Source organism: Chelonoidis abingdonii, chromosome 9 (assembly GCF_003597395.2).
Source record: "Chelonoidis abingdonii isolate Lonesome George chromosome 9, CheloAbing_2.0, whole genome shotgun sequence".
Lineage (NCBI taxonomy): Eukaryota > Metazoa > Chordata > Testudines > Testudinidae > Chelonoidis > Chelonoidis abingdonii.
The window spans coordinates 39862858-39888612 of record NC_133777.1 but is presented as its reverse complement, the minus strand read 5'-3'; the positions used below and the strand labels follow the sequence as shown (position 1 = coordinate 39888612).

At 42.2% G+C, this 25755-nt stretch overlaps 1 protein-coding gene across 1 annotated transcript in view; it reads left to right on the top strand.

Annotated features, from left to right (window-relative positions):
* Positions 1-25755, top strand: part of GTF3C1 (general transcription factor IIIC subunit 1) — a 75816-nt gene that overhangs the window by 7419 nt on the left and 42642 nt on the right. The window contains exons 4-15 of the mRNA XM_032794656.2: positions 1340-1483; positions 2824-2920; positions 6453-6576; positions 7805-7963; positions 13884-13999; positions 15868-16192; positions 17072-17283; positions 18158-18297; positions 20265-20418; positions 22149-22252; positions 23902-24074; positions 25097-25396. Coding sequence (XP_032650547.1) covers positions 1340-1483; positions 2824-2920; positions 6453-6576; positions 7805-7963; positions 13884-13999; positions 15868-16192; positions 17072-17283; positions 18158-18297; positions 20265-20418; positions 22149-22252; positions 23902-24074; positions 25097-25396 — 2048 coding nt within the window. The remainder of the gene's footprint in view (positions 1-1339; positions 1484-2823; positions 2921-6452; positions 6577-7804; positions 7964-13883; positions 14000-15867; positions 16193-17071; positions 17284-18157; positions 18298-20264; positions 20419-22148; positions 22253-23901; positions 24075-25096; positions 25397-25755) is intronic.

Below are 25755 nucleotides of genomic sequence, written 5' to 3'. Positions count from 1 at the left end.
AAATTATATAATACACAGGTTAAGGAAAGAATGTTTGTACATCTGGGTATAGTGCTTAGATTATCCAAAAATACAAAGTTTGTTTTAAAAGTCATAAGATACATGTAGTACATAATCTGAAATAACCCAAATTTAGGTGAATAAATTTAAAAAGACAGTTTAAGTATTAGCATCCAAATATTTGGTGACATCACTCATGAAAAGTTATACAGAGAGTTGGTTGTGGAAAGCAAATATGGCAATGAGTGAAGAATGTCCCTCAGTTTTTGAGAAATTAGGATAGGTTGTTCCTTAGAAAATACAGTCCATCAGGGAAGTTTTCAAATACTTTCCCCACTTTGTTTCTCATTGGCTCTTCAGTTCATCACTCCTGGTCTTGCCGATGTTGGGTGATTGATGTGTTCTAGGTAGATGTCCCTTGACCACGTGATGGTGTCCAACACTAGGAGTCGCTGCATCAGCCTAGCATAGCGCTAACCAATTCCGCATTTCCCGCAACACTGTCACCATCCTAACTCTGCATTGAATACAGAACTATTAATTTCCTCATGGGTGTTTCTGTGGAGCTACCGTTGTATGAGTGCTTCACAAACATTAATGAACTTACCTTTACAATTCCCTTGTGAGACACAGTGGTGGGATTACCTTCATTTTACAAATAGGGAACTCAGGCACAGAGAGATGAAGGTCATAATTGTCTATTTTGGGTGCCCAACTTGAGACATTTGGGGACTGGTTTTTTGGAGTACTTAATATTTGTGTAGAATTTCATATACTCAGAGCACAGCTCTCACTGAGTTCAGCTGTAGCTATGACTTCTCAGCACTTTCGCAAATTAGATCCCAGTTGTTTCAAGTTAAGCACCTAGAAAATGAAAAACACAGTTAGTGCCACCTGTGAAAAGTTTGGTTTAAGTGACTTGCCCAGCATCACGTGGCTGAAGCAAAGATAAAATCCAGTCTCTCAGTGTGACATTCACCTGCCTTAACCATAAGACCATCTTTTCTTTTCCAATAGTATTTTTTCTCATTTATTATACACCTGACTTCAGCAGCAAATGAGGCTGAGTCCTATAGACAACAGCCTCATTCAGTATACTACCCTGAGTCATTTCCTGTACACTGAATGAGGCCCTGTGGAGAAAGTGGTATGTGATGATGTAATAAGACTATCATGTATATGCAAAAGAGGGCTGAATAAAGGTTGTACAGGCAATTTGTATAGTAATTTAAGTTTGTAAAGGTCATTCGGATGATGGGTGCTATATGAATATAATTTGTTTATTATATTTATTTACAAGCCATCATGGGAGGTTCTGTGGATGTCTTGTCTTCTCTAGGGTGGATGCTGGTAAAATGCATTATCACAGAAGAGTATTAGACAGAAATGGTCTCATTTCAATGCAGTCCCATGTCATAAGACTACCAAGTGGAGTCCAGCAGCACTCCATTCTTCTGCTTTTGAACCGCTTTCATGTTGACAGGTATGTACCAAACAGAAGTTAGGTGGTTCTTCAGGTTGGTACGTGTACTTTCTTATCATTAGGACATGCTCCTGGTGCCATGGGCCCATCAAAACTTTCTGGAAGCGTGCTTGTTGGTTTCTGAATTAGCCCCTCCTCACAGTGGTTAAGCATTCAGAGACAGAGGTTGTATAAAGGATATGTGCCCCCCTCCAGCCATGGTTTACATGGTTAGGTATCCTGCTGCCTGGTCTTGTCCTACAGAGACCTGATTTTTCTTGTACATTGCTTTAATATCTGTGTTATTCTTGGATAGCTCCTACAGCGCCTTCTAATGAATTTTTACTTCTGACTCTCTTTTCCTCTGTTGCATAGTTAGATCCTGCACTGGCTTTGGCTTGGTCGCAGTGAAACAGCAGGCCTGGCTTCAGAACAGCTTGGGTATCTGGCTGTCTTCCTGGTATTGGATATTTGCATCTGCTGTTTGGCCCATGTGGGTGAAGGGCATTCCCCTAACCAGCACTCTGTGTGTAAATTTAAATGAACTCCTCCATAAATTTTTAAAAATTCTAATCTATATATGACCAATGTAACAGAGTGTGGGCTTTTAAATATGAAGTGGGTAAAAAAAAAATTGTGAAGTATGACTTCTTACAGTTTCCCAGGACAAACAATGTTTATATCAAATATAGTTTTATATCTGATTAACAACCAACCTTTGAATATTGTTTGACAAAGAGTAGGTGGTCCTGTAACTAAGGCCTGTTAGGAGGAACCATTGAACCTACATGGACTTCATAAAGCTTTTTGTGTTCTCATGCTTCCAGGAGGCAAACCAGGATTGGTAGCATAAATCAAGAAATGTGATATGGGGAATATGATGGGTAGAGATAATTTGGAGAAGTCATCTGGGTACTGTGCATACATCGCTACGTTTGTGAAATACTAATGTGGCTCAAAAGCTCTTCTGAAATCTATATGGGGTTTATCAACTTTTAGAGAAGTTTTGAAGAAGTCCAACAGCCCATTGCAAAAGGTTTAGAAACATATTCAGTGCCCCTGTTTCTGAGGGGGATCACCCAAACTTTTCAAAATTAGTGCACATCTTAAACCAAGGGCATGCAAATGAAATGTTGGGTTTTGAGTCCAAATTCAAAAGACTATTCAAAAATTGAATTGCGTCTGTTTTTTGTAAGACCTTAACATAAACAACTTGATTTTCCCTCAAATGTTGCTAAAATCTTTGCTTTATATTTCTCAGTCTACCTCTGTGATGGTAACTAGTGTTTTCTGTGGTATTTCTGGATGTAAAAGTCAGTGCTCATGAAGTTCATATGTTGAATAACTTCCTTTTGTTTTAGGAGGAGTAAATATGATATCCTTATGGAGAAGCTCTCAAGTGTGCTGAGCACTCGATCAAACAAAATGGAAACATTGGGGAATCTGAGGGAAGAACTGGTGAGATTTGCTTTCAAGTTGCTGTTAATGAAATCTAAAAATTCAGCATTACAAGCAGAACTGGTCTATATAATGCGAAATGTCAGACAATCTTATAATACTTCCCATTAAACAGACCTGTTTTCCATTGCTTCTAAGTACCAGACTTTAACTTCTCAGGCTGAAATTTTCAGTGTCAGGTGTCTAATTCAAATAAACTTTAGAAAGTTTCAGACAAAACGGCTCAGCCATTGCCCAGAATGAGGTATAGGGAAAATGTTGTTAATCTTATTAAATAAACAACCTTTTCTCTGAGAATCTCTAGCACCCTCATGTTCTGGAGCAAGGGCTTGACATTTAGAAGTGGGTGGCCTTTGTGTCAGGGAGGTGCTTTTTGCTCTTATAGTGAAAATGTATTCAAATTTGGCCAGGTTTTAAGCCTCTAAAAAATCTCAGTCCACATATACTCAGTAGAGACTTGGAGCTTCACAGCTACATTCTCCAAAGACTCCATCTGCAGTGAGCGTACGCCTGCCCAGGCTGAAGGGGCTAAGCAGGGCTTTCTCTGCCATTGCCACTCTTGGCTGATGCAGGTTGGGCTGGATTGGAGCCAGGCGCTGGAAGTAAGAGTCTGCGTTCTTGGTGTTCCTTTTTCTGGGCCCAGGCATCATGAAAGAGTAAGCTTTCTGAATTGGGTGCAGAAGGGACTAGAGCCAGACCAGAGGGAGTAAAGTGGGTTATGGAACCTGGAGGAGACTGGGACTTGGAGGGTGGCAGATGGGGAGAGAAACTGGGAGTAAAAGTTGTTGGGGGAGGCAGAACAGGAAAAGACTGGCTGATTGAGAACCGATGGGGGAGGGGTGCAATGGGACTGGGACGGGAGCCCAGAGAGGCAGACTAGGATTGGAAAGTAGGCCTCTGCTTCTCCCACCCCATAGGGAGCCTCTGGAGCTGCACAGCTGCAGTGAGCAGCCTCCTAAGGTTGCCTGTGCTGAAGATAGGTTTGGGGCTACCTTTTTCCCCACTCCTGAAGGAAGGAGAGCAGTGGGACTGGAAGGGGGTCTGTGATCCCCTCTTCTCTGCTTCTGGGAGCAAGGGGAATGCAGGTCATTTTCCCCTTCACAGTGTTTTGTATAGACTCTGGAGTTCCTCTGCTCTCTTCTGTGTGCCTCCAGCTGGTAGCTGAATGCCTCATATCCCATTAGTTACTAGTTTTTCGTCTTCCTTTGGCTGCTTCAACTCCATTTGAGTTGCAGGGAATTCAGGAGCTGGTACGTGAGGGGCTGTGAGAAGTGCCCCGAGATTGCCTTAAATAGGCCTATTACATCAACACTTCTACTTTTATCAACCAAACCTGTAATTTCATAAAATGGGCATTAATTATATTACCCTCCTCTAATTCTCTGTTAATTGAGTACTGTATCAGCTGCTCCATTATCTTGCCCAGGATCAATGTCAGATTGACAGGCCTAAAATTACCCAGGTCGTCCCATCTGCCCTTTTAGAATATTGGCACAACATTAGCTTTCTTTCAGTCTTCTGGAACTTCCCTGTTCTAAGACTTCTTGAAAATCAGCATTAATGGCCCAGCCTGCTTCTTGGCCAGCTCTTTTAAAACTCTTAGATGCAAGTTATCTTGACATGCTGATTTTAAAATGTCTGTCTTTAGGAGCTCCTGTTTAACATCCTTCTAAGATACCATTGGAATGGAAAGAGTGTTATCAGATGATATGACTGCATCATCTCTTCTTTTCCCAAATATAAAACATAAATATTTAATGAACACTACTTCTGTTTTGGCATTATTATTAATTCTACTATTTCCATTTAGTCATGGACCAGAGCCATTGTTAGGATTCTTTTTGTTCCTAATGTGCTTTAAAAAACCTCCTCCTTATCCTTAACTCTGTTGGCCATAGAGTTCTCCTTGTGTCCCTTTGCTTCCCTGATCAATTTTCTACAATTCCTAGCTTCTGATTTACATTCATTACAATCAACTTTCCCTTTCTTCAGTTTGTAATATATTATTATTTTTGATCTTGACCATTCTGAATGGAGAGGGCAGAAGCAGGATTGAGTGGAATGCAGGATTTAGTTGAGGTCTAGGACGTTTGAATAAACTGAACACAGTGGAAGAAAGGAGGCAAGGGATGGTAATTAGAGGCAGATGTGATAGTGCGAAAGCTTTTTTCAAGACAGATAATGGAGAGCTTGTAGACAGGGAAAGACGACCGGATACTAAAAACCAGGTAAATGAAAGAGAAGTGGGACATAAAGTCCTGGTCAAGGGGCTACAGGCATATAGTAACTGAGGCCAGGTCTACACTGCGACTTTAAATCGGTTTAATGGCCGATATACCGATTTAACGCTGTATCCGTTCACACGACGTCGTCATTAATATCGAGTTAAACGGCTCCTTAAATCGATTTCGGAACTCCTCCCAAACGAGAGGAGTAGCGCTAAATTCGATAGTGATAACTCGGATTAGGGTTCATGTGGACGGAAATCGACGTTATTGGCCTCCGGGCGGCATCCCAGAGTGCAGCACTGACCGCTCTGGACAGCAATCTGAACTCGGATGCAGCGGGCAGGTAAACAGGAAAAGCCCCGCGAACTTTTGAATTACATTTCCTGCTTGCCCAGCGTGGAGCTCTGATCAGCACGGCTGGCGATGCAGTCTGAAATCCAAAAAGAGCTCCAGCATAGACCGTACGGGAGATACTAGGTCTGATCGCTGTATGGGGAGACAAATCTGTTGTATCCAGCTCCGTTACAGAACACGAAATGCCAAAGCGTTTGAATAAAAAACTCCAGGATACACAGCGCTGTGTGACAAGCGTAACGGGAAGCCAGAGACTCAAATGGACGCTCATGAAGGGAGGGAGGGGGTACTGAGGACTCCAGCTATCCCACAGTCCACAGCAGTCTCTGAAAATTATTTGCATTCTTGGCTGAGCTCCCAATGTCTGTAGGTTCAAACACAGTGTCTGGCGTGGTTCAGGGAACAGCTCCTCAGTTTATTTCCCCCCACCACCACGTGAAAAAAAAAAGGGAAAGATTGCTGTGCTATGGCGTTTGCTCAATGCACTCCGCGAAAAAGGCGCCAAAGGGTTGTCTGCTGCCTTCACAAAGGGAGGGGTGAGGCTGTACCCAGCACCACCCGGGGCAATGTTTTCTGCCCCATCAGGCACTGTGCTCTCAACACGGAAGTGGGAACTATGGGATAGCTGAGGAACAGCTACCCACAGTGCACCGCTCCTGAAATCGATGGTAGCTTTGGACCATGGACGCAAACAATCGATTTCGGGATCCCACTGTGGACGCGCTAAACCGATTTTATTAGATCTGTTTTGTAATATCGGTTTAAGCTAATTCGAAATAATCGTGCAGTGTAGACGTACCCTGAGTCAGAAATGTCTTTCTGTCCCTGAGGTGCTTCAGTGTACTTTTCTATGAAAGTCAAGGGTTTAACTGCTGTTAGCTTCCTGATTTGTAGGGAATGCTCCTTAGAATAGTGACATCTTTTTTCATTTCTTTTTACTGTTGTTGTAGGGTCTCTGTGAAAGAACATTCAAACGTCTGTATCAATATATGATAAATGCTGGCCTGGCCAAAGTATTATCTACTCCGTTACAGGACTTGCACCCTGATGGTGGACCCTATAAAACAAAGAAAGGTAATTGTAGCCACATCTTTATTATGTACGTGCTGATGTCATCAAGTCTATAAACTAACCAAAATCTTAAATAGCAGAGTGTTTAAAGGTAAAGCTTCCTTTGCATCTCAGGTGTATACATATATATAAGTTATAAATTTGTTAGTACACAACGCAACTCACAAGAAATCATTATCCAATCCAGGATATATTGAGTATTAACAATAAACCAGGGATTAGTGGGATTATGATATGATTAGGTAAGGTACTAATGTCATCCTTCCTTGTGTGCATCAGTTTTAGACCCAGGAAAGATTTTCTATCAAATACCCATTTTCACAGTGTGTATTTTTCCCAAATATTTTTCAGTCTGCCATTTCTGTTAACAAATCTTACCATTCCCTAGATGCACAGTACTAAGTTTTCCACTGTTTCAAGGCTGCAAAAGGTAAACTTTTAAGAGTTTCTTGTCCGTATATATTGTTACCAGGAGAGCCTTCTGATGGCTGTGACTAATGCAACATCATTTTCCCAAGTCTGCATGGAAAAAAAAACCAAATCTGTTGGTTTAGTCCTGGTTCCATCACTGTGATGTTTCCTCCAGATTATACATTTTAACCATATTACAACAGCTCAAAAGATAGCTGTTTTTGTAATCAGGTTCCCTAAGTCTATTGTTTTCATAGAGTAGAAGGGTTGTAAATCTTCAAGGGTGGTATTACATTTTGATAGATAAAATAATTACAGTTAATTACTTTCTTTAGAAGACCCAAACATTTGTTAGGTGATTATCAGAGCAAAAGGACAGTGTCTCTGAAGAGACACTGCAATCTAAATTGGTTTTCTGAAGAGATGTATCTCACAGGATCACCATTCACACACCTTCCTGCACATATTTAAAAGTTCCCTAATTTCATATTATATCCTTTTATAGAACCATTTTCACATCCCCTCAAATACTTCATTGTTTGAACCCTAGGAATACCCTAAGTTATCTTTGCAAGTGAGCAGGAGACCTTTCCATCTGTATCCATCGTTAAAAACCTCAAGGCTGTGAGAATTTTCATCAGGCCCATACGCAAGTGCCCACTTCCACTTGTGATAATTCATCAAGATACTTAACTGGAATGTCATTCTGTTTGTCAATGCTGAGAGAAATGAATTAACTTATTTTTCATGTGGATCCCTCCTTTTCACCCATAGATTTTGTTCTGTTATTTTACTAACCAGTAGTATCATGTGTTCTCAGGGACTGATGTCATGGTCCGATGCCTCAAACTAGTGAAGGAATTTCGAAAGAAAGTGGATGATTACCACGATGATGAGGAGGAAGAGATGATCACAAAGGCTGTCCAGCCTGTAGATATTGTTTATGAGCGGGATATGCTTACGCAGGCTTATGAGCTAAGTAGGTAATGTAATCAGGTTCTCTGTGTGTTTTCAGTTCATATGTTACCTGCATGAAAATGAACTGAATATTTTCTTACTGGGTTAATTTTGAAATTGTCATTACTTTGTACATTAGATTCTCATGCACATCTTTGAAATGGGAAAAATAATTACTTTCTCCCACCCTTTGTCTCCTCTGTTCAGGGCAGGATTGTCTTTTACCATATGTGATAGTGTCTAGCACATTGGGCGCTCCTCTGTCCCAGTTTTGGATGCTAGGGGCTACCAGGATATAAAAATGAGATGTCTAAGGCTTATTTGTGAACTCTTAGTACCTTAGTCAAAAGGAGTATGGATGTTTAATGATTAACAAAGCTTCTTTTATGCAAAATGTCAGTTTGGCATTGGAGTAAAAGAGTCAGAAAAATGAGCCAAGAGTTTTAAAAACTTGCTAAAAATCTCTTCCCTCTAACAGCTCAATTTTTGCTCTCTTGGGCCCTTTCTACACTAGGAAATAAGTTGTTTAAAAATGTTACTTAGCCAGATAACTTTTTTTTTTAAAGGAGGTTAAATTAAGTCCATACTATTTTTTAAAACATGTTAGCTAATGTTTTCAAATATCGCCTCTTTTTCTAGGTTAAATGTGGCTTTACCTCTTTGTTGTCACTTACACTAGCTCTCCAGGCCAAGCCTAGGCAAGATTTGAATTTGTAATGGGGGGGAAAAAATGCAGGACTTCTGTATCCATCATAGCAGTGGTGGCTGGTGCCCAGAGTAACTAGTGGGTCTGAAAGCAGCAAGCTACCCCAATTGCCATCACCTCCATCCCTTCTCTGTAGACCAGAGATCAGCACCTTTGGCACGAGGCTTGCCAGGGTAAGCACCCTGGTGGGTGAGCCGGTTTGTTTACCTGCCGAGTCTGCAGGTTTGGCCGATCACAGCTCCCACTGGCCGCAGTTTGCTGTTCCAGGCCAATGGGGGTGGCGGGATGCAGCAGCCAGCACGTCTCTCGTCCTGTGCCGCTTCCCGCAGCCCCCATTGGCCTGGGTCAGCGAACTGCGGCCGGTGGGAGCTGTGATCGGCCGAACCTGTGGATGCGGCAGGTGAACAAACCGGCCTGGCCCACCAGGGTGCTTACCCTGGCAAACTGCGTGCCAAAGGTTGCCGATCCCTGCTGTAGACTGTTTATATTTTCTAAGTGAAAAAGTGGGGTGGGGATGGAATCACACAGGAGCATGCTGATGGGGAGTAAAGGAGGTTGGTGGGGAAGAAAAAGGGCTGCCCTCTTCCTTTTCCTATCTCTTCCCCTTTCAGAGTTTAAAAAACAAAACAAAACAAAAAAAACCCGACACCTTATAGTAAAGAGCAGGGTGTGAGAACAGCCACTCCTTTGCTGCTCTTAATCCCAATCTCTCCCTTCATATCTAGCTCCACCCTAGCATCTTGCCTACTACTTCACCCACACTGTCACTTATTAAATGTCTTTGTTCCCCTGCATTCAACCTTGTGTAAACGTCAGTGCGGATCAGTTTTATGATTTACCAAGGTACCGGTCAGATTTTAAAACTGAAATCTAATAAACTAGATCTCAGCTTGATTAGTATTATAGCCAATGTTAGATGGAATCTAATAGATTAATAACCCTTTTTTATTGAGTCCCGGGAGCATTAGTTTACTAATTTAATGACAGGTTCTTTTCAGGCCAACTTTTATCTTGGACAGTACTTCTCAGATCAGTACACTTTGTTTCTCATAACCAATCGATATATTAATTCATCCAGAACCACATTAGTATACAATGAACAGCTCATCAATCGGGGTACACAACACCAGTGTTTTAGGCCTGTACTGAGCACAACAATATAATCTTACAAGCAATTGTGATAGACTAGGGTTGAGGTTCAGCAGTTACTTTAATGCAAATCACCAAAATTTCTTGTAATGTTTACTTGTGATCATCAGTTGTATAGTATCTAATACACTTATCACAATTCCAGAATTTCTTCAAGGAGTAAGAATATACGTGTCTCTAAGGCACTTCTAACTGCCTGCTATTTGAGTGGTTTGGTGTCAAAACAGAGCATAAGAATGGCCTTACTGGGTCAGACCAAGGGTCCATCTAGCCCAGTATCTTGTCTGCTGACAGTGGCCAGTGCCAGGTTCCCCAAAGGCAATGAATGGAACAGGTAATTATGAAGTGATCCATCCCCTGTCACTCATTCCCAGTTTCTGGGAAACAGAGGCTAGGGACACCATTCCTGCCCATCCTAGCTAATAGCCATTAATGGACCTATCCTCCATGAACTTATCTAGTTCTTTTTTGAACCCTGTTATGGTCTTGACCTTCACAACATCCTCTGGCAAGGAGTCCCACAGGTTGACTGTTCGTTGTGTGAAGAAATACTTCCTTTTATTTGTTTTAAAGAGGTTTAGAATATCAAAAGGAATTGCTTCAAATTATGGTTTATATCTCTCTTTGGCCAATTTGCTTGAATTTATAAAGCATAGCATTAGGGATGAAATACCATTTAAAAAGATAACCGTTTAAACGATTAAAAATGTCATTTAAACAGTTAATTGATTAAGCAGTTGAGGCCAATTCTGCTGGCCAGTGCAGCAGGGGCCGATCCTGCTGGCCAGCGCAGCTGGGGCCACTGCTCCAGCCAGGTGGCGCTGCTCCAGCCAGGCAGCAGGGCCACTAGTGTTGGCCAGCTGGCCCAGGATTAACAGTTAAGGCGGGTTAACAGGTAAGACTAATACTTACTGATCTAAGATATAGTTACTTGAGGTGTAGACTCAGCAAGCTAATCTTTGAAATGAAATCTCAACACTTAAACCAGGGATGGGGAGAAGAGTCCTTTCCACATAGTTGTTCGAGGTCTCGGTTGCATTTAGGATTCTGCAGCTTCTTCATGGGTTCAATCAACACTTGGTCCTGTGACCCTGGACGAAAAGAGTCTTTCCCCGCTCAGTGAGCTGTGAGGTCCTCAGTTTTATATGCCATGATTCCAGGGACCATTGGAGAGGGTCACCCTCTGGACTTCTGTTGGACGCATGCCAAATACGGGTTCAGACTTCAGCTCTGTATCTCTGCTGCTTCCATTGGCATTGAGTACATGGCATCTGTGTATAGTGCATTTCTTCAATTCTTTCCTTATTGGAGGCTTTTTCTGTTTGATTAACTTCAAGAATTGTATTTCAGTATTAGCCCACATTATTAACTGGATTTCTGCCCTTCTTAAGCAATTGTTTTTAATAATCCAAAGGCGTACCCTAGTTTTATATTTCAACATCTTCCTTGTGCTGTACAATTCCTTTAACTTGTAGCATGCAACATTTATTTACAACAGGGGTTCTCAAACTGGGAGAAAATATGCATATGGATAAAACTTCTATGAGATATTCTGGCCTAGGCAATTAACTGTACTCTCATTTAGCAATTTTAGTTTCTATTCGTGTGAGAGATTGGTGCAAGTCTATCTTAATCCCAGAACATGAGAAGGGAAGCATTCAGGAATGAGGAAACTATATCAAGGAATAAAGTTGCTATCACATGAGATGAAGATACAGGAATACATTTTCATTGCTAGGATCAGGAGAACAATGGAATCCTTCCTTGAGCAAGAACAGTTCAGCTTTAGTAAAAAATGAGGAGCAACAGATGCCATGTTGGTAATTCAGCAGGAGAGAAGTGGTACCAACAGGATAGCAACAATTTTTAAGCTTCGGTTAAGGATTCTGCATTAGACTGTGGATCCTGTACCCTTCACTTACCTTTTTTGGTACCTGCCTTGCCTTTTTCAAATATGCCTGGACGTCCATGATGTCAGACTGTTGGGTCTTGCAGGTCATCCAGGAAGGGTACACCCTCCAATTCCGTATCATGCCCTCCCTGTCTCTCTTGAGAAACCAATCTCACATGAGTCATGTGTTGAAAAATACTATCACTACTGGAGTTGGGAGCAATAGAGCCAGTCCTCCTACCCTTCCAGGGAAAATGATTTTATTCCCTATACTGGACCTCGGGTTCCTTAACACCTCCATCGGTACAAAATTCTGCATGGTGACTTTGGCATCTATCACACATTCATTAGATCTCATGGACTAGTTCAGTACCCTCAATTTGCAAGACAGCTTTTCATGTTGCAATATCAAGAAGCTTCTTCATTTCCAAGTACTACACAATCATCAATTCAGGGTTCTCTTGTTCAGCCTCTTCACTGCTCCTAGTATTTACAAAATGCCTGTTTGTAATATGTGCCCATCTCCACCATCCGCGTATTTGTGCACCCATTCCTCAACGATTGGTTAATCCACAGAAGATCAGCTCAACAGGTCTCAAACTCAGTAAAATCAACCTTACATCTGTTCTCAAACGTAAATCTAAAGTGTGGTGTTGAGAAAGTGAATAAGGAAGTGTTATTTACCCCTTTTCATAACACAAGAACAAGAGGTCACCCATTGAAATTAATGGACAGCAGGGTTAAAACAAACTATAAGGTAGTACTTCTTCACTCAGTGCACAGACAACCTGTGGAACTCATTGCCAAGGGATGTTGTGAAGGCCAGAAATATAACTGGGTTCAAAAAGGAATTAGATAAGTTCATGAAAGATAGGTTCATCAATGGCCAATAGCCAAGATTTTCCATTGTCTGAGTGTCCGTAAGCCTCTAACTGCCAGAAGCTGGGTTTGGATGACAGGCAGTGGATCACTCGATACTTGCCCTGTTCTTTTCATTCCCTCTGAAGCATCCGGCACTAGCAACAGTTGGAAGACAGGATACTGGGCTAGATGGACCCAGGATGGGCATTCTCATGTTCTTATACTACTCTAATATAACACATCTTGGTGATTTCCTGAACTGTCTTTTTAATGCTTATGGCAGTGCTTCAAAGGGCAAATCAGTCTCCTCTTAAAAATTATCAAAATGGACAATGGAGTGTATAAAAATTTCCTACCTTGTTAACAAACTCCATCCTCCAGCCAGAGTAACTACTCATTCTGCCATACCCCACACAGCCTCAGCAGTGTGCTTCAGTAGGATACCAATATCTGAAATTTGCAGAGCAGCAAATTGATCTTCATTGTATATTTTTTTCCAGGCATTATTCCTTGGTATCAGCTTTCAAAGTAGATGCACAGATGGGAAGAGCAGACCTACAATCTCTGTTCAAATGAGCTCTGAGTTCCCATCACCTTGATCTCTGAATTGCCTGTTAATCACCATGAGAGAGAGCCACATGCACAGGAACTCAAAGGAGGAAGAATGGTTACTTACAGTAACTGTGACTTTTTAAAATGTTCTTTGCATGTGGATCCCATGACCCACAGCTCAGAGACTCTTTGAGATTCTGGATGTCCTTAGGGGAGAGAGTGCGAGGACACAAAAGGTGCATGCATGACCCCTTAATGGACCATGCTTTTGATGTTATTGAACTCCTATGCAAGAGGTGCTAGCATGCCATGAATGGGATCCCCATGCACAGAACATCTTGGAGAAGCACAGTTCAGTTACTTACCTTATAGTAACCGTTTCTTTTCACAGCTAACCACTCAAGTTAACATGTCAAATTTGCACAGGCAGACTTCACTCTGCCCCTTGTGCACGTGCATTATGGTCTTCTTTAACTAAATTAGCACATACTATTTCACAAATATAATGTAGTAGAAATCTTTTTTATAGCCTTAGATACACACATTCTATTGTACAACACTGTATTATGTGTGTATGCCAGTGAAAATTATTTGTAGTAGTAAGTGTTGAAGTAGACATTCTGATGTATGTTTGAAAATCTTAAGCTTTTAAGACAGTGATGTTCAAGCTGACAACAGTTGTTCAGGCCAGATCTGATGGCCTCTGCATCTCAGCCAGATTGTTTCAGTATGAGGTGATTCCTGTAAACTTAATTGTAAACTTTTTTCCCCTCCCTAAAATAGTTGAAAGTAGGGGAACCAAAGGAATTTCTCAGGCGGAAATTCGATCGGCTATGAATGTGGGGAAGCTAGAAGCACGGATGGTTTGTCGTCTTCTAGAGAGATACAAAGTTGTCAAGGTAATGTTTGTGGATTAAAATGAGATTAAAGACAGGGTTACATCTACCATCACTATGGAAATAAATTATAACTTACTGGTCACTTTTTCTCAAAAAAAAAGAAAAAATAGAAGGGATTTGAAGATGGCCAGTGAAAAAAGAAGCCTGTAGTTTAGAAGGGAGACAGATAAGGGATAGCATATGCAAAATAATGAATGGTGAAGGCAGTGTTTGAAAAGTTAATTCAACATCAACAGCATAGAATTTTAAGGTGTTTAGGTGGTGTTGTGCTCAGCATTGCAACACATGACTGATTTGATAGCCTAAATCTCATTTCTGAAGATTTAGGCACTTAGGAGCCTAAATTACATTGAGAATTGAAAATGAGATTTAGTCTCCTAAATCAATTAGGTGTTGCAACGCTGAGTGCAGCCATGCCTAATACCTTTAAACATCTAGGCCTAAGCCTACTTGCCAAGGTGCAATACGCAAATTCCCCAAGCCATGCCCCTCCTTGCCCAGTCCCTGGTTAGCTGCCCCAATACGTAATTTACCCGTACGCTATAGGAGACAGAAAATGCTGGCTGTTTGAAAATGGTACTGGCTCACCTAGATGGGAGAGCAGGAAAGAAGATATGGAAATTGAGTTTGACCCCCAGAATTCAAATACTTTCCAGCTGACTTCAGTATATATCCCGTAATACGTAGGGAGAAAAGTTCCAGAATGTGTAGAACCAGAAGTGAAGCAAAGCACCATGTGGTACTCACCCATAATGGTGCACAGTCCCCGTGTGAACACAGTGACGTGTATTGGATCAGAAAACAGTTGACGTTGTGTACATAATCAGTGCATACAATCTAATACGCAAAAACTCAGTGCAAGGTAAACCCCTCTGCATAGATAAAGCTTTAGTAGCTTCTACTGAGGGACCTTGTCAAAAGGCCTTTTGAAATTTAAATAAATTGTCAGTTGCTTCTCTTTTGTCTGAACATGTCACTAAAGTAACAAAGAATGTTACAAAGGATGTTAAAAGATTAGTGATACATTATTTTCCTTTGAGGAAGCTATGCTGTTAAACCCTGTCATACCTTGATCTTCCAGGTTTTTTCTTGTTCTAGTTTTAACTGTCATTTTAACCAATTTATCATTTAAGGTTTACTGGACAGTAATTGCCTGGATCACCCCAAGAGCCTTTTTTAAGTATAGGTACATTTGCTACCCTCCAACCCTTCAGTATAGCAGTTGTTTTAATAAAATTTCATGTCATTGTGGGCAAGAAATTCGTAGGATTTAAAAAAAAAAAAAAATTCCCAGGATTCATATCTAGAGTTACTTTATATAAGATTATAAAAGGAATATAAGCATGCTTCAAGACATAAACCAACCATTCATTGACTGGGGTGAGGTGGAGGTAGGAAGAAATTCCTTAAGTGTTTGTTTTGGGCTTTTCTACACTTGAAGCATCTGGTTCTGGCCACTGTCAGACCAGATAATGGAGCAGAAGGACCCCGGTCTGATCCAGCCTTGTAAGTCCCATATTCCAATAACTTCACAGAGAATTAAGAATCTAGAAAAGTATGCATCAAACTGATTAAGAAACAAATACCTTGGTTTTGTTCAGATGTCTCTAATATAGAATAAGAGAAAATATATTGTGGTATGTGACCGTTTTTCTACACAGGATACAGAATTTTTGTGTAAACGGAATGTTTCTTTGTTTTCCATGAGCTGCAAGCGCGGACGACCTAGTTGTTTAAGAATAGGGATAAAAGCTTTGGGAGGTGGGGCTATGAGGAGGAGGAGTTCAGAATCTGGGTGGTCAGAGGACAAGGATAATGGAAGGGGAAATGGAAGAATTTGCCAAAATAATGACTTTCAGTCCTCTTAGGGATTTATGGAAGATGAAGGTCGGCAACGAACAACAAAGTATATTTCACACGTTTTTGCAGAAGAGAGTGATTTAAGCCGTCAGTTTGAGAGAGAGAAGGCCCGGAGTGAACAGTTGGCGACAGTTAGCTTGGCTCTAGTGCATGAAGACTCCCTGCCTGAGGAAGATCTGTCTCCTGTAGAGGAAGACACTTTCCTCTCAGAATCAGATAATGAGGAAGAGATGAAATACAACAAGAAACGAGAAAAAGGAGTGAAGGCCAACTCGGATTCACTGCTGAAATTCAGTTTCCGAGATGGCCCCCATCAGTCACCACCAGCTAAAGGTAAGGAATGGTTCTCTGAGGAGTCTGGCTTTCTCATGTAGGTTTCCTTTGAAGAAAATAGAGAGGACATCAGGTTTGTTTAAAATAAAAAAAAAATCTCTTCTGTAGCATTGTCTGCACCCTGTTTGTGGTTGGTGTTCTCTCCCCAAAACTTACTATATTGTTGAGGGGCAAGGGGTGACACATTCATTCCTAACCCCCCAGTCTCTTCCTTCTACTGGGGAGTTGGAACACCTTCCTTGCTTAAGGCTGCTAGACTCTTGGGAAACTGGTGTAGGGCTGTGGCACAGGTGCTTCTTCCCAGTCCCCTGTGCATTCCCATCCATCTCTCCAATGAGCTATGGGTAGGAGTCACCTGACCTGCCATAGATTTATGGAAAGGCTGCAGAGGTGCATGTTGTGAACTCCTGCTCTTTTCATGCTCCAGGGGAGGTTCCTCTCAGGCAAGACAGTCTTTGAAGTGGGAGACAACCTCCTCCCCCTCCCTCCCCTTTCTTCAGTCCTCAGCTGCTGACCAAGCTAATCCTACCCCCTATTATCAGGTAGGAATCTAGCTGGAGAGTCTTCTACCTGCAATCAGGGAGGCGGGAAATGAGCATCACCTGGAGGATGTAAATGTCCAGAATTCACTCAAATAATATTTAAATTTTTAAGACTGAGCATAGCTGTTTACTCTCCCTGAGCCTCCCTGTTTCCTGCAATGGCCTTATCAGATAGAAGATGCTTGAAGAGTATAGCAGGAGACACTTTAAGCGAACCTGTCTGCAGGCCTGGGCTAGGTTCCTATCATCTAGGGAATGGCTGGGTCATGGGAAGACCTATAGGAGCTGGATGATGAAGTGGCCAGCCTAATTGGACTTCTCGGTGTTCTTAAATTAGGCTGCAAGTTCCAAGCCACGAAGACCCCGGTGAAGAAGCTGCCCTCCCCCCACCTTCTTGAAGATCCCGATGAGCTCCCTGATGGATTTGCAGAGGAGGATTCTAGTATGGACACTGTAAAGCAGGAATCTAATCTCTCTCTAGGCACTCATTCCATAGATGAAGATGGGGATATGGCTGTGATTGAGGAGGTCAGGCTTGAAGACCCCAAGGTACAATATTATGGCCTGATACTTGCTGTCTTGTTGGTACAGCTGCTTGAAGTATGAGAATTCCTGCAACTTTGGGCAGGTGACTCTCTGAGTGAGAGTTTTCTACTTTTCATAGCAAGACTTCCAGTTACAATCCCTTTGTTTCACATTGGTTATTTTGTCCCTTTGCTTTCCCATCTCCCTGCACACATTCAGCCTGGTTCTGTTTAAAGGTTATCAGCAGCTTAGTTGAATCATGCAATTCAAAGTTTAGGCAGTGGAATGAGAGGATGAAACTGCTTTCATAGGAACTTCCCCATTGTCAGTCTTTCAGCTTTGGGGGCTTGGGAAATGCCACTCCCTGCTTGCACGCTGAGCAGACTTTCTTCTTCAGTTGCTGTGCACCTTGATTGCCACTTACCTAAAACACTCAGAAACAAGCATAGCCAGATGCCATAGGGCTAAAACTGAGTGAGATTCGTAGGAAGAGCTAGCATATGCTAGACTTAAAGTCATCCTGTCGTTGGAGTGGTAGAGATCTGGTGCTGAAGGTTCAGGGTTCAAAACCTGATGGTGATGCATGATTTGGGCATGGTTATTGAAGTTTGGTGGAAAATAGACCAATTGTTTAGGACACAAGCTTCAGACATGGGAAAGCTGGGTTCAGTCCTCTGCTCCACCAGACTCCCTGTATGACCTTGGGCAGGTCACTTAGTCTGTGCTTCAGTTCCCATCTACAAGATGGGAATAAATAGTACTGCTCTGCCTCACCAGGATACTGAGAAGATAACACATTAAAGTTGAGAGAGACTCAGATACTGTGGTGATAGAGGGACAGACAGGAACTCCTTGAGTTTGTACAAACTGAATTTCCTCTCTCCATGCTCTTCACTAGAAGAATGCTGAGCCAAAGAAGGAAAAGCGCTACAGAACCACTGCAGTGGAGAGATCTCATGAAACATACCGGCTACTGAAGCGCCGAAATCTCATTGTAGAAGCTGTCCGAAACCTCCGCTTAATCGAAAGCTTGTTCACGTAAGACAGGGTCTGAAAGCTGTTTACTTGTTTAGTGGGAGCGTGAAGCATTATGGTAGCACAATCACTGCTTTGAAACGTTTGTGCACTGGTGGTTTGTCCTGGTTTCCTGTTGGCAGTATGTTCTGTACTGTAGGAATGCAGGTATTTAAAGTTTCAAAATAACTGCACCTTTTGATCCCTCCATTGTCTTTTCAGGGAATGCCCTCACAGCTTCTAGTCCATCTCCCTACTGAGCAGAGCTATAGGTTTGCAGCCCCCTTATTCTTCACTGTGTTTATCCCAGCAGGTCTGACTAAAGTCCAGCCCCTGCATTTCACTTTGGGATGGTCTGCACTACGGGGGCGGGGGGATCGATCTAAGATATGCAACTTCAACTACGCTGTTTGCGTATCTGAAGTTGAAGTATCTTAGTTCGACTTACTTGGCCACCCTCACAGCGGCTAATCGACTGCTGCTCCCCCATCGACGCTGCTTACTCCTCCTGCCGAAGTGGAGTACGGGCGTTGATTCACGGATCGATTTATCATGTCCAGACGAGACACAATAAATCGATCCACGATAGATCGGCGGTGGGTAGTATAGACATACCCTTTGTCTCAGAGGGGCGTTAGCTGTATGCCAGCAGCTATGAGTAACGAGAGTTCTTTCAAAGCATGGTACATTTATTTTAGGATAAGTCTGACACAATAAACATATAAGCAATAAACGGTCTAATTGCATATGTAAGCTTCTTTGAGTGATGGTCCCTGTGAGTATTCAACGTGTGGGTGCGCATGCATGCCATACGCCACACCATCCAGAAGTGTTTCTTAGCAGTGTTAGTTGACCCACACATATGTGGTGTGTCTCCTCGTGCTCCCAGCTGAGGGTGTAAGAGGTAGTGTGGGCTGACGCCTCTCCAGTTCTGTCTTACTGCAGCATGGCCTGAGTCGGAACCCACTGTTCCTTCATGCTGTTTGTTTTCTAAGAATGACTTACTTCTGCCTAGTTGTAAATAGTTTGCACATAGTTTTTCTTAGTGTTTTATATCAGTTTTAGTATAATTAGTTTAGTTCTCGTCCCTGTTCAGGGACTGTATTTTGTCCCCCACCCCCGTCTGGGACTATGCTCCAGATTCTGGGCTTAAAAAACTGTGTCCTGCCTGCACTCCTTCTCTGTGAGCAGTGAGCACTGGCAATGCCTTTACTGCCTGGGTGAGGTACACATTTCAGCTTACTGTGCTATCTGCAAATCCTTCTGCCCCAGACCCAGGAAGCCCACGAGCTCTGCCTTTGTAAATATCTGATGAAAGAAGCAATGAGACCCAAAGTGCACTCAGTCCAGACTCGGGAGACCCCTCTATACAGCACCCCTCCAAGCATAGATGACATTTAAATTATCCTGCCACAGCTGAGCTAATGCCCCATTGAGATGTATGAGGCAGTTTGCAACCCTGTGTGATTGTTTCAGGGTTTGCAGATGCAACCAGAAATCATTGCCATGGTGCACACTCCCTTTCACATTTTCAAGTTATTCTACCTGACCATAGGCATTAAACTTACCTTTTTTAAAATGAAAGCTCAGATTCTGAAAAACAGGATAGCAACCTCAGAAAAAGAGCTAGGTTGTTCTTATGGCACAGCCAGCCCAGTTCAAGTCTCGGGTTAATTACTGGCTTAAAACCAGAAAAAATCTTTCCTACATTATGACATCAGGCACATACTACACTGCAGTTGCTGTATCTTAGCCACTACTTCTAAACACGTCACAATTTAAGTTTGCCAGAGGATGTTGGTGACTAAATGTTCCTTTCAAGCAGTGACAAATGGAGCTTTCAAATGTGGGTTGAGTGGCCTGTGGCAGTTTGGTGTAAGGTTAAAAATAGAACTAATTTTGAACAGAAACTTACTATAGATTTTGCAGCTTTGAGCAGCATGGAAATGTCACTGCTGCTAAGAAGTGTAAAGTGCTGTTTCATGTTCTAGGCTTCAGAAAATGATCATGGATCAGGAGAAGCAAGAAGGTGTTTCCACTAAATGCTGTAAGAAGTCCATTGTTCGACTGGTACACAAGCTTTCCCAAGAAGGGCTCCTCAGACTCTACCGCACAACAGTCATTCAAGATGGCATTAGCAAAAAGGTAGCTTGTTGCTCTGAGTCTCTGCTGCTGGGAACTGTGACAGCAAAAATGGCTGTTTATACTGCATATTATCAAGCTATTCTTGGCCCATTTTTTAATTTAGAACTAAATGACATAACAGGTAGATCTCTCAGCATATTATATTAAATGTTCTCCAATGTCGACACCTATCAGGCCTTTCTTGTAGAAATACTTTGTTTTATTAGTAATACCCCCAAAAAAGCAACCCAGAAACTACACTCAGCAAGCCAAGACTCCTCCTAATTAGTGCTTGGAGCTTCCCATTGTCACTTCTCTGGTAACTGGCTGGTTGCTCCCTCTCGGCATAGTTCAGACTGTCAAACAGTTCCCCTCTTTAGCCCTCTCTTGGAAAGTAAGAGCATGTAAAAACTTCATAATTTAGCCTTTGGGGTTGAATTTTCCCAAGCTTAATCTTCATCCAAAATTGTGTGTGTTCTTTAAGTTTAAGCAAAATTAGTTGGGGATTGGTCCTGCTTTGACCAGGGGGCTGGACTAGATGACCTCCTGAGGTCCCTTCCAACCCTGATATTCTATGATTCTGTGAAAATCTCTGCATCTGTTCTTGAGTTTTGTGGCAGTAAACACAAATTCTTTAATTTGAAATAGTGATTGGAACTTCCTTCACACAACTCAGACTAGTGCTTGCTATGTAAACAGTGTTCAGTAAGGAGGTGTTTACACAATCATGAGTGAAAATTACTGTTTGATAATGATCCACTGAAAATTACCTGCTGCGCATGCACTGTAGAAAGTTTATGAAATCTAAGTGCCTGACCTGAGAGAAGTCCTCAAGGTGCACTCCTTCTAATAGGAATTTGTTGGTCTTATGGACTTTTGAAGTCTTTCATACACTTTTCAGCCTGTTACTAGCATTCAAGGCTGTATGGGACCATTGTGACCATCTATTCTGACCTCCTGTGTAGCACAGGCCAGAGAGCTTCCACAAAATAATTTCTAGAGCAGAGCTCTTAAAAAAACATCGAATCTTGATTTTAAAATTGTCAGTGATGGAGAATCCACCATGACCCTTGGTAAATTGTTCCAATGGTTATTTACTCCCACTGTTAAAAATTTACACCTTATGCTGCCCCACATGGTTATGTTCCCCATATGTATTTAAGATGTTTTTAAAAATTATACAGGTTTCAGCAGCTGAGGCAGTTTTAATTGCTTTTTTTGGTCTTTATTTTTTACTTAAAAACTAGGAAACATTTCTAAATGTATATGGTTCTCAGATGTAATATGGGCCACACCTACTTGTTCTGTTCCTCCGTCTCTCTCTGGGATATCAAGCCTCATGGGGGGCTGAGGTCTGAGGGCAGCTCCTGTCTCCTCTCTTCCTCTTATGTAGTTGGCTCCTTATCCCTGGATCAAATCCTGCTCCCACTGAATTCCAGGGGAGTTTTGGTATTGACGTCAGTTGGGCCAGGATTTCAGCCTGGCTTCAGCTGCTTTTCCTGGCTACTCTTAACAGTGAAAAGTCCAGACAAGGCAGTTGGAAACAACTGCACCATGTGACCAGCCGGTTGATCATGGAGCATCAACAAGTGATGTGAAGATAACAGCTTGGGAACCGTTAACGTAAAACATAAAGAATGTGCAGGGCATCAGATAATACTGCTTTTGTATGGTGATTAATTTCTGTTTGCTCTGATTCCGTATAAGTAAATCTCCTTTATACACTCTTCTGGTTTTATTTTGTTGTATAGGTAGAGTTTGTAGTTCACCCTTCGGTGAATCCTAATGACCCCCTGGTAAAAAGTGCCATTGAGCAAGTGCGCTTCCGGATCTCCAATTCAAGCACAGCAAACAGGCAAGTACTGACTACAATTCAGTGACTCCAATTGCGGTCTGAAATTCCTGTTATTTCCAAACTGTTTGTTCAGTTCTTTAGTTGTGCCACCATATAATACATAGGGCTAATCTGTCTTATGTCCTTGAGTCTTGTTTGGTTATTTATCTCTACATTTGTCTGTGGTATACCTGGGTGGGATAGCTGAGCCACTCTCAGACAGTGATGAATTTTTTGAAGTATTAGCTTCACTTTGGAGAAACTGAGGCACGGAAATTTGAGACTGGCTGAAAATCACGCAGGAAGTCTAATAGAGCCAGAAGTAGAACACAGACCTCTTAAATCCCAAGCCTTAACTCAAAGTCTAACCTTGTAAGCCTGGCAGTTCTGATTTTTCAGCAGGTCTGTCTGGTATCAGCCTCGCTTGCTCTAGCAAATCTTAGGGACAGGTCCCAATTAAAGATCTTATGTCTAAAGATTAGATTATTGTAAAGAGGCATGTGACGTCTGCTGTCTGTTTTTTGTTCGAAACTATGAATGTCTCATGCCAGATATACTTCACTATCTCAGTGGTTACCTGTATCCTATTGTTGAACAGAGACAGCCTCCCCCTGATTGCTTCTTGCATATTTACATAATCCAGGCCAAAAGGAAACTTGACAGCCTCTTGATTGCTTCCCTCCCTGGTCACATGCATTCAAACAGTCCAGCTTGTGGCAGCGCATGAGAGCCACTGCTTCCTACACACACACCTATCCCGGGGGTCATGAAATACCTGATGACCTCCTGACTGATTCAAAAATAGTACAGAAGGGACATCTCCCCAACTTCTTCCCCCATCACCTGGGTCACTAGGAGGGGGGCCCTTCCTGCTAGCTTTCATGACACACCATTACCCAAGGGCTTGAGGTGACCCAGACTATCAGCTGCGGCTGGAGGTTTCCTCCTCAACACTTCTTACCCCTTGTGTGGGGAGAACTGATTCCTGGAGCTGCTTTCCCATTCAAAACTCACATTCCATTTAGATAGCAGGCTCACACATCTGTTCAGCAGAGGAGTCATACTTCACAACCTTAACCATTCCTCACTTACAGCTGTTGTCTCCTATAACATATGAAACTGTTACTGTCCTTTGGAGAATCACAGTCTAAGGCAGCAGCACTGCTTGTTGCTCCCTGCACACTCTCCCCTTTTGAAGCTTCTAGCTGATGCTCTCTGTGTTTGGAGTGACTTCTCTCTTGTAGCAGTCATAAGAGCTTGTCCTGGTGGCTGTGGGAATGGTGTTCTGTGTAGGGCTTTGGAGCTGTGCTCCAGCTCCAGGCAAAAACCTGCAGATCCACTGCTCTGGAGCTGCTCCGGGCTCCGCTCCAAAGCCCTGGTTCTGTGCAGCCCACTCCATGGTCCATTCAGTGAAATCCTTTTGTTCTTTGTGAATAGACCCACTTCCTTCACCAAGAGACCCCCTACTATTTCCCTCATGAGAGTAAACATGAAAAACCCTTTTCCTCAGTAATGATTTGCAAGGAGAGGAGTTAGTCTTGGTTTTGTGTGAAGATTTTCTTGCAGAACAGTGACTGACACCTTGGCCGGTGATTGTTTGCAGAATTAATTATATTAGTGCCTGTTTGACTTTACCAATGTACCAATATTGATGTGTGATTTTTATATAGGATTAAAGTTCCCCAGGCACCAACACCCCAAGAGCATTTAGAGGAAGATAGTCTGGGGCAAGAGACTGCTGCTGTATCAGGGGAAGTGTATCATGCTGAAAATAATGGCCGGGCAAGGAAAACTGATGAGAAAATGGGCATAATGCATCTAAAAAATTATCACCCTGTTACAGGTAAAACTAACTTCTACTCATCTGTCAGATAATTCAGACAACTGGAGAAACTTTTCCATTTCTCACGTACAGGGTGTGAGAGATCCTCACACTTCAGATTTGTGCCCTAGAGTGAAATCCAGGTGGGAACTTCCTAGGTTCAATGTTCCAAAGCCATTGGCAGTGAAATGTAGTTGCCCTAGTGCTCCAGTAGTACCTATGTGATGTGACTGCCGTTGGGAAAATGTTCCCATAGGTGGCTATGCCCAGCTCTTCAACAGCAATTGAAGACCCCCATTCCATCCACAATCACCAACAGGGATGCTAAAACTGTAGCTCAGTTGGTCACTTACTACAATATAGGGTTTTTTTCTATAGCCTTTGCTACACATGCACTGTGTACTACTGTGTGACAATAAAGTAGTACAGAAAAATATGCATTAGAGCATATTAAAACAAGACTGCAGTGAAGTGGAACAGTTCTAGGGGGTGCTGGCAACAACTCTTAAAGTTAGGATTGCTGATTGCTTTACAGAAATATTTATTGAACTTTTCTGCATCATTAACAACAATTTTACCATCTCCATCTAATAGTAGGCCGATACCTTTGTTTTGTTCGTGATCTACTTAAAAATTCCTCCTAGTTGTCCTGGGCTCTGCCAACCATGAATTTTTCCCTGATGTCTTTTAGTTTCCCTTATCAATTTTCTACACTTCATAACTTCTGATTTATATTGATTGCTGTCATCTTCTCCTTTCTTGTGTTTTTTATATATTGCATTTTTATTTCTAATTGTGTCCTTCTATTCCTCTCTTAACCGGAATAGGCTTTTACACAAAGTTCTTCTTTGTGATTGTGGCTTTTTGGCCATCTGATAAACTCGTTTTAAACAGCTTCCAACTTTCATGCAAGTTTATGTGTCTACATTTTTCCTCCCAATCAATTTAGCTTGTAATTTCCCTCAATTTTTGGGAATTAGCCATTTTATCTTTTTAATCTATTCTGTCTTTGCATTCAGTGGTTCATCTTCTTTTCTTCACAGTTCCAGGACTTGGGCGTTCCCTTGGCTTTCTTCCCAAAATGCCTCGTTTAAGAATGGTCCACATTTTCCTCTGGTACCTAATTTACGGACATCCTTTAAATGGGCAGCAACAGAAAGCATGTTATGATGGTGAGAAAAGAGGTAGCCCGCAGGTACTAGACACAAACACTGCTGTACCTGAAACTCATCCAAGTGCATCAGGAGATGATGGTGATGATGAGGCTTCACCAGAGACTACGTGCATGGGGAATCATGAAGTCCCTGCACGGGAGTCTGAGGTGGATCTCTGTAATGAGACAGGTAAGAACTGGCTCCTCATCAGACCATCCCTGTGTCTACATGAGGGAATTCTTGGGGTGGGGGAATCCTCACCACTTTTAGTGCTAGTTACTCACTGAGCATATGCTTAAATGTTGTTACAATTGCTTGTAACACCACCTCCTCAAAGCTTTCTTAAGGCACTGGCCCTCATTAAAGGATTGGTATTGCCATATATTAGAATTTCAGACGTCAGCTGTGGACGCTGTAGCCATGATTACAATGTGGGGCACATATTGGAAATGGAGAACATGTACTTTTGCAAACTCTAAAAAAGGAGGTGGTTTGGATCTAAGGCTTTTGACTGACCCGTTATTAAATGGTGGGCATAAGACAACAAC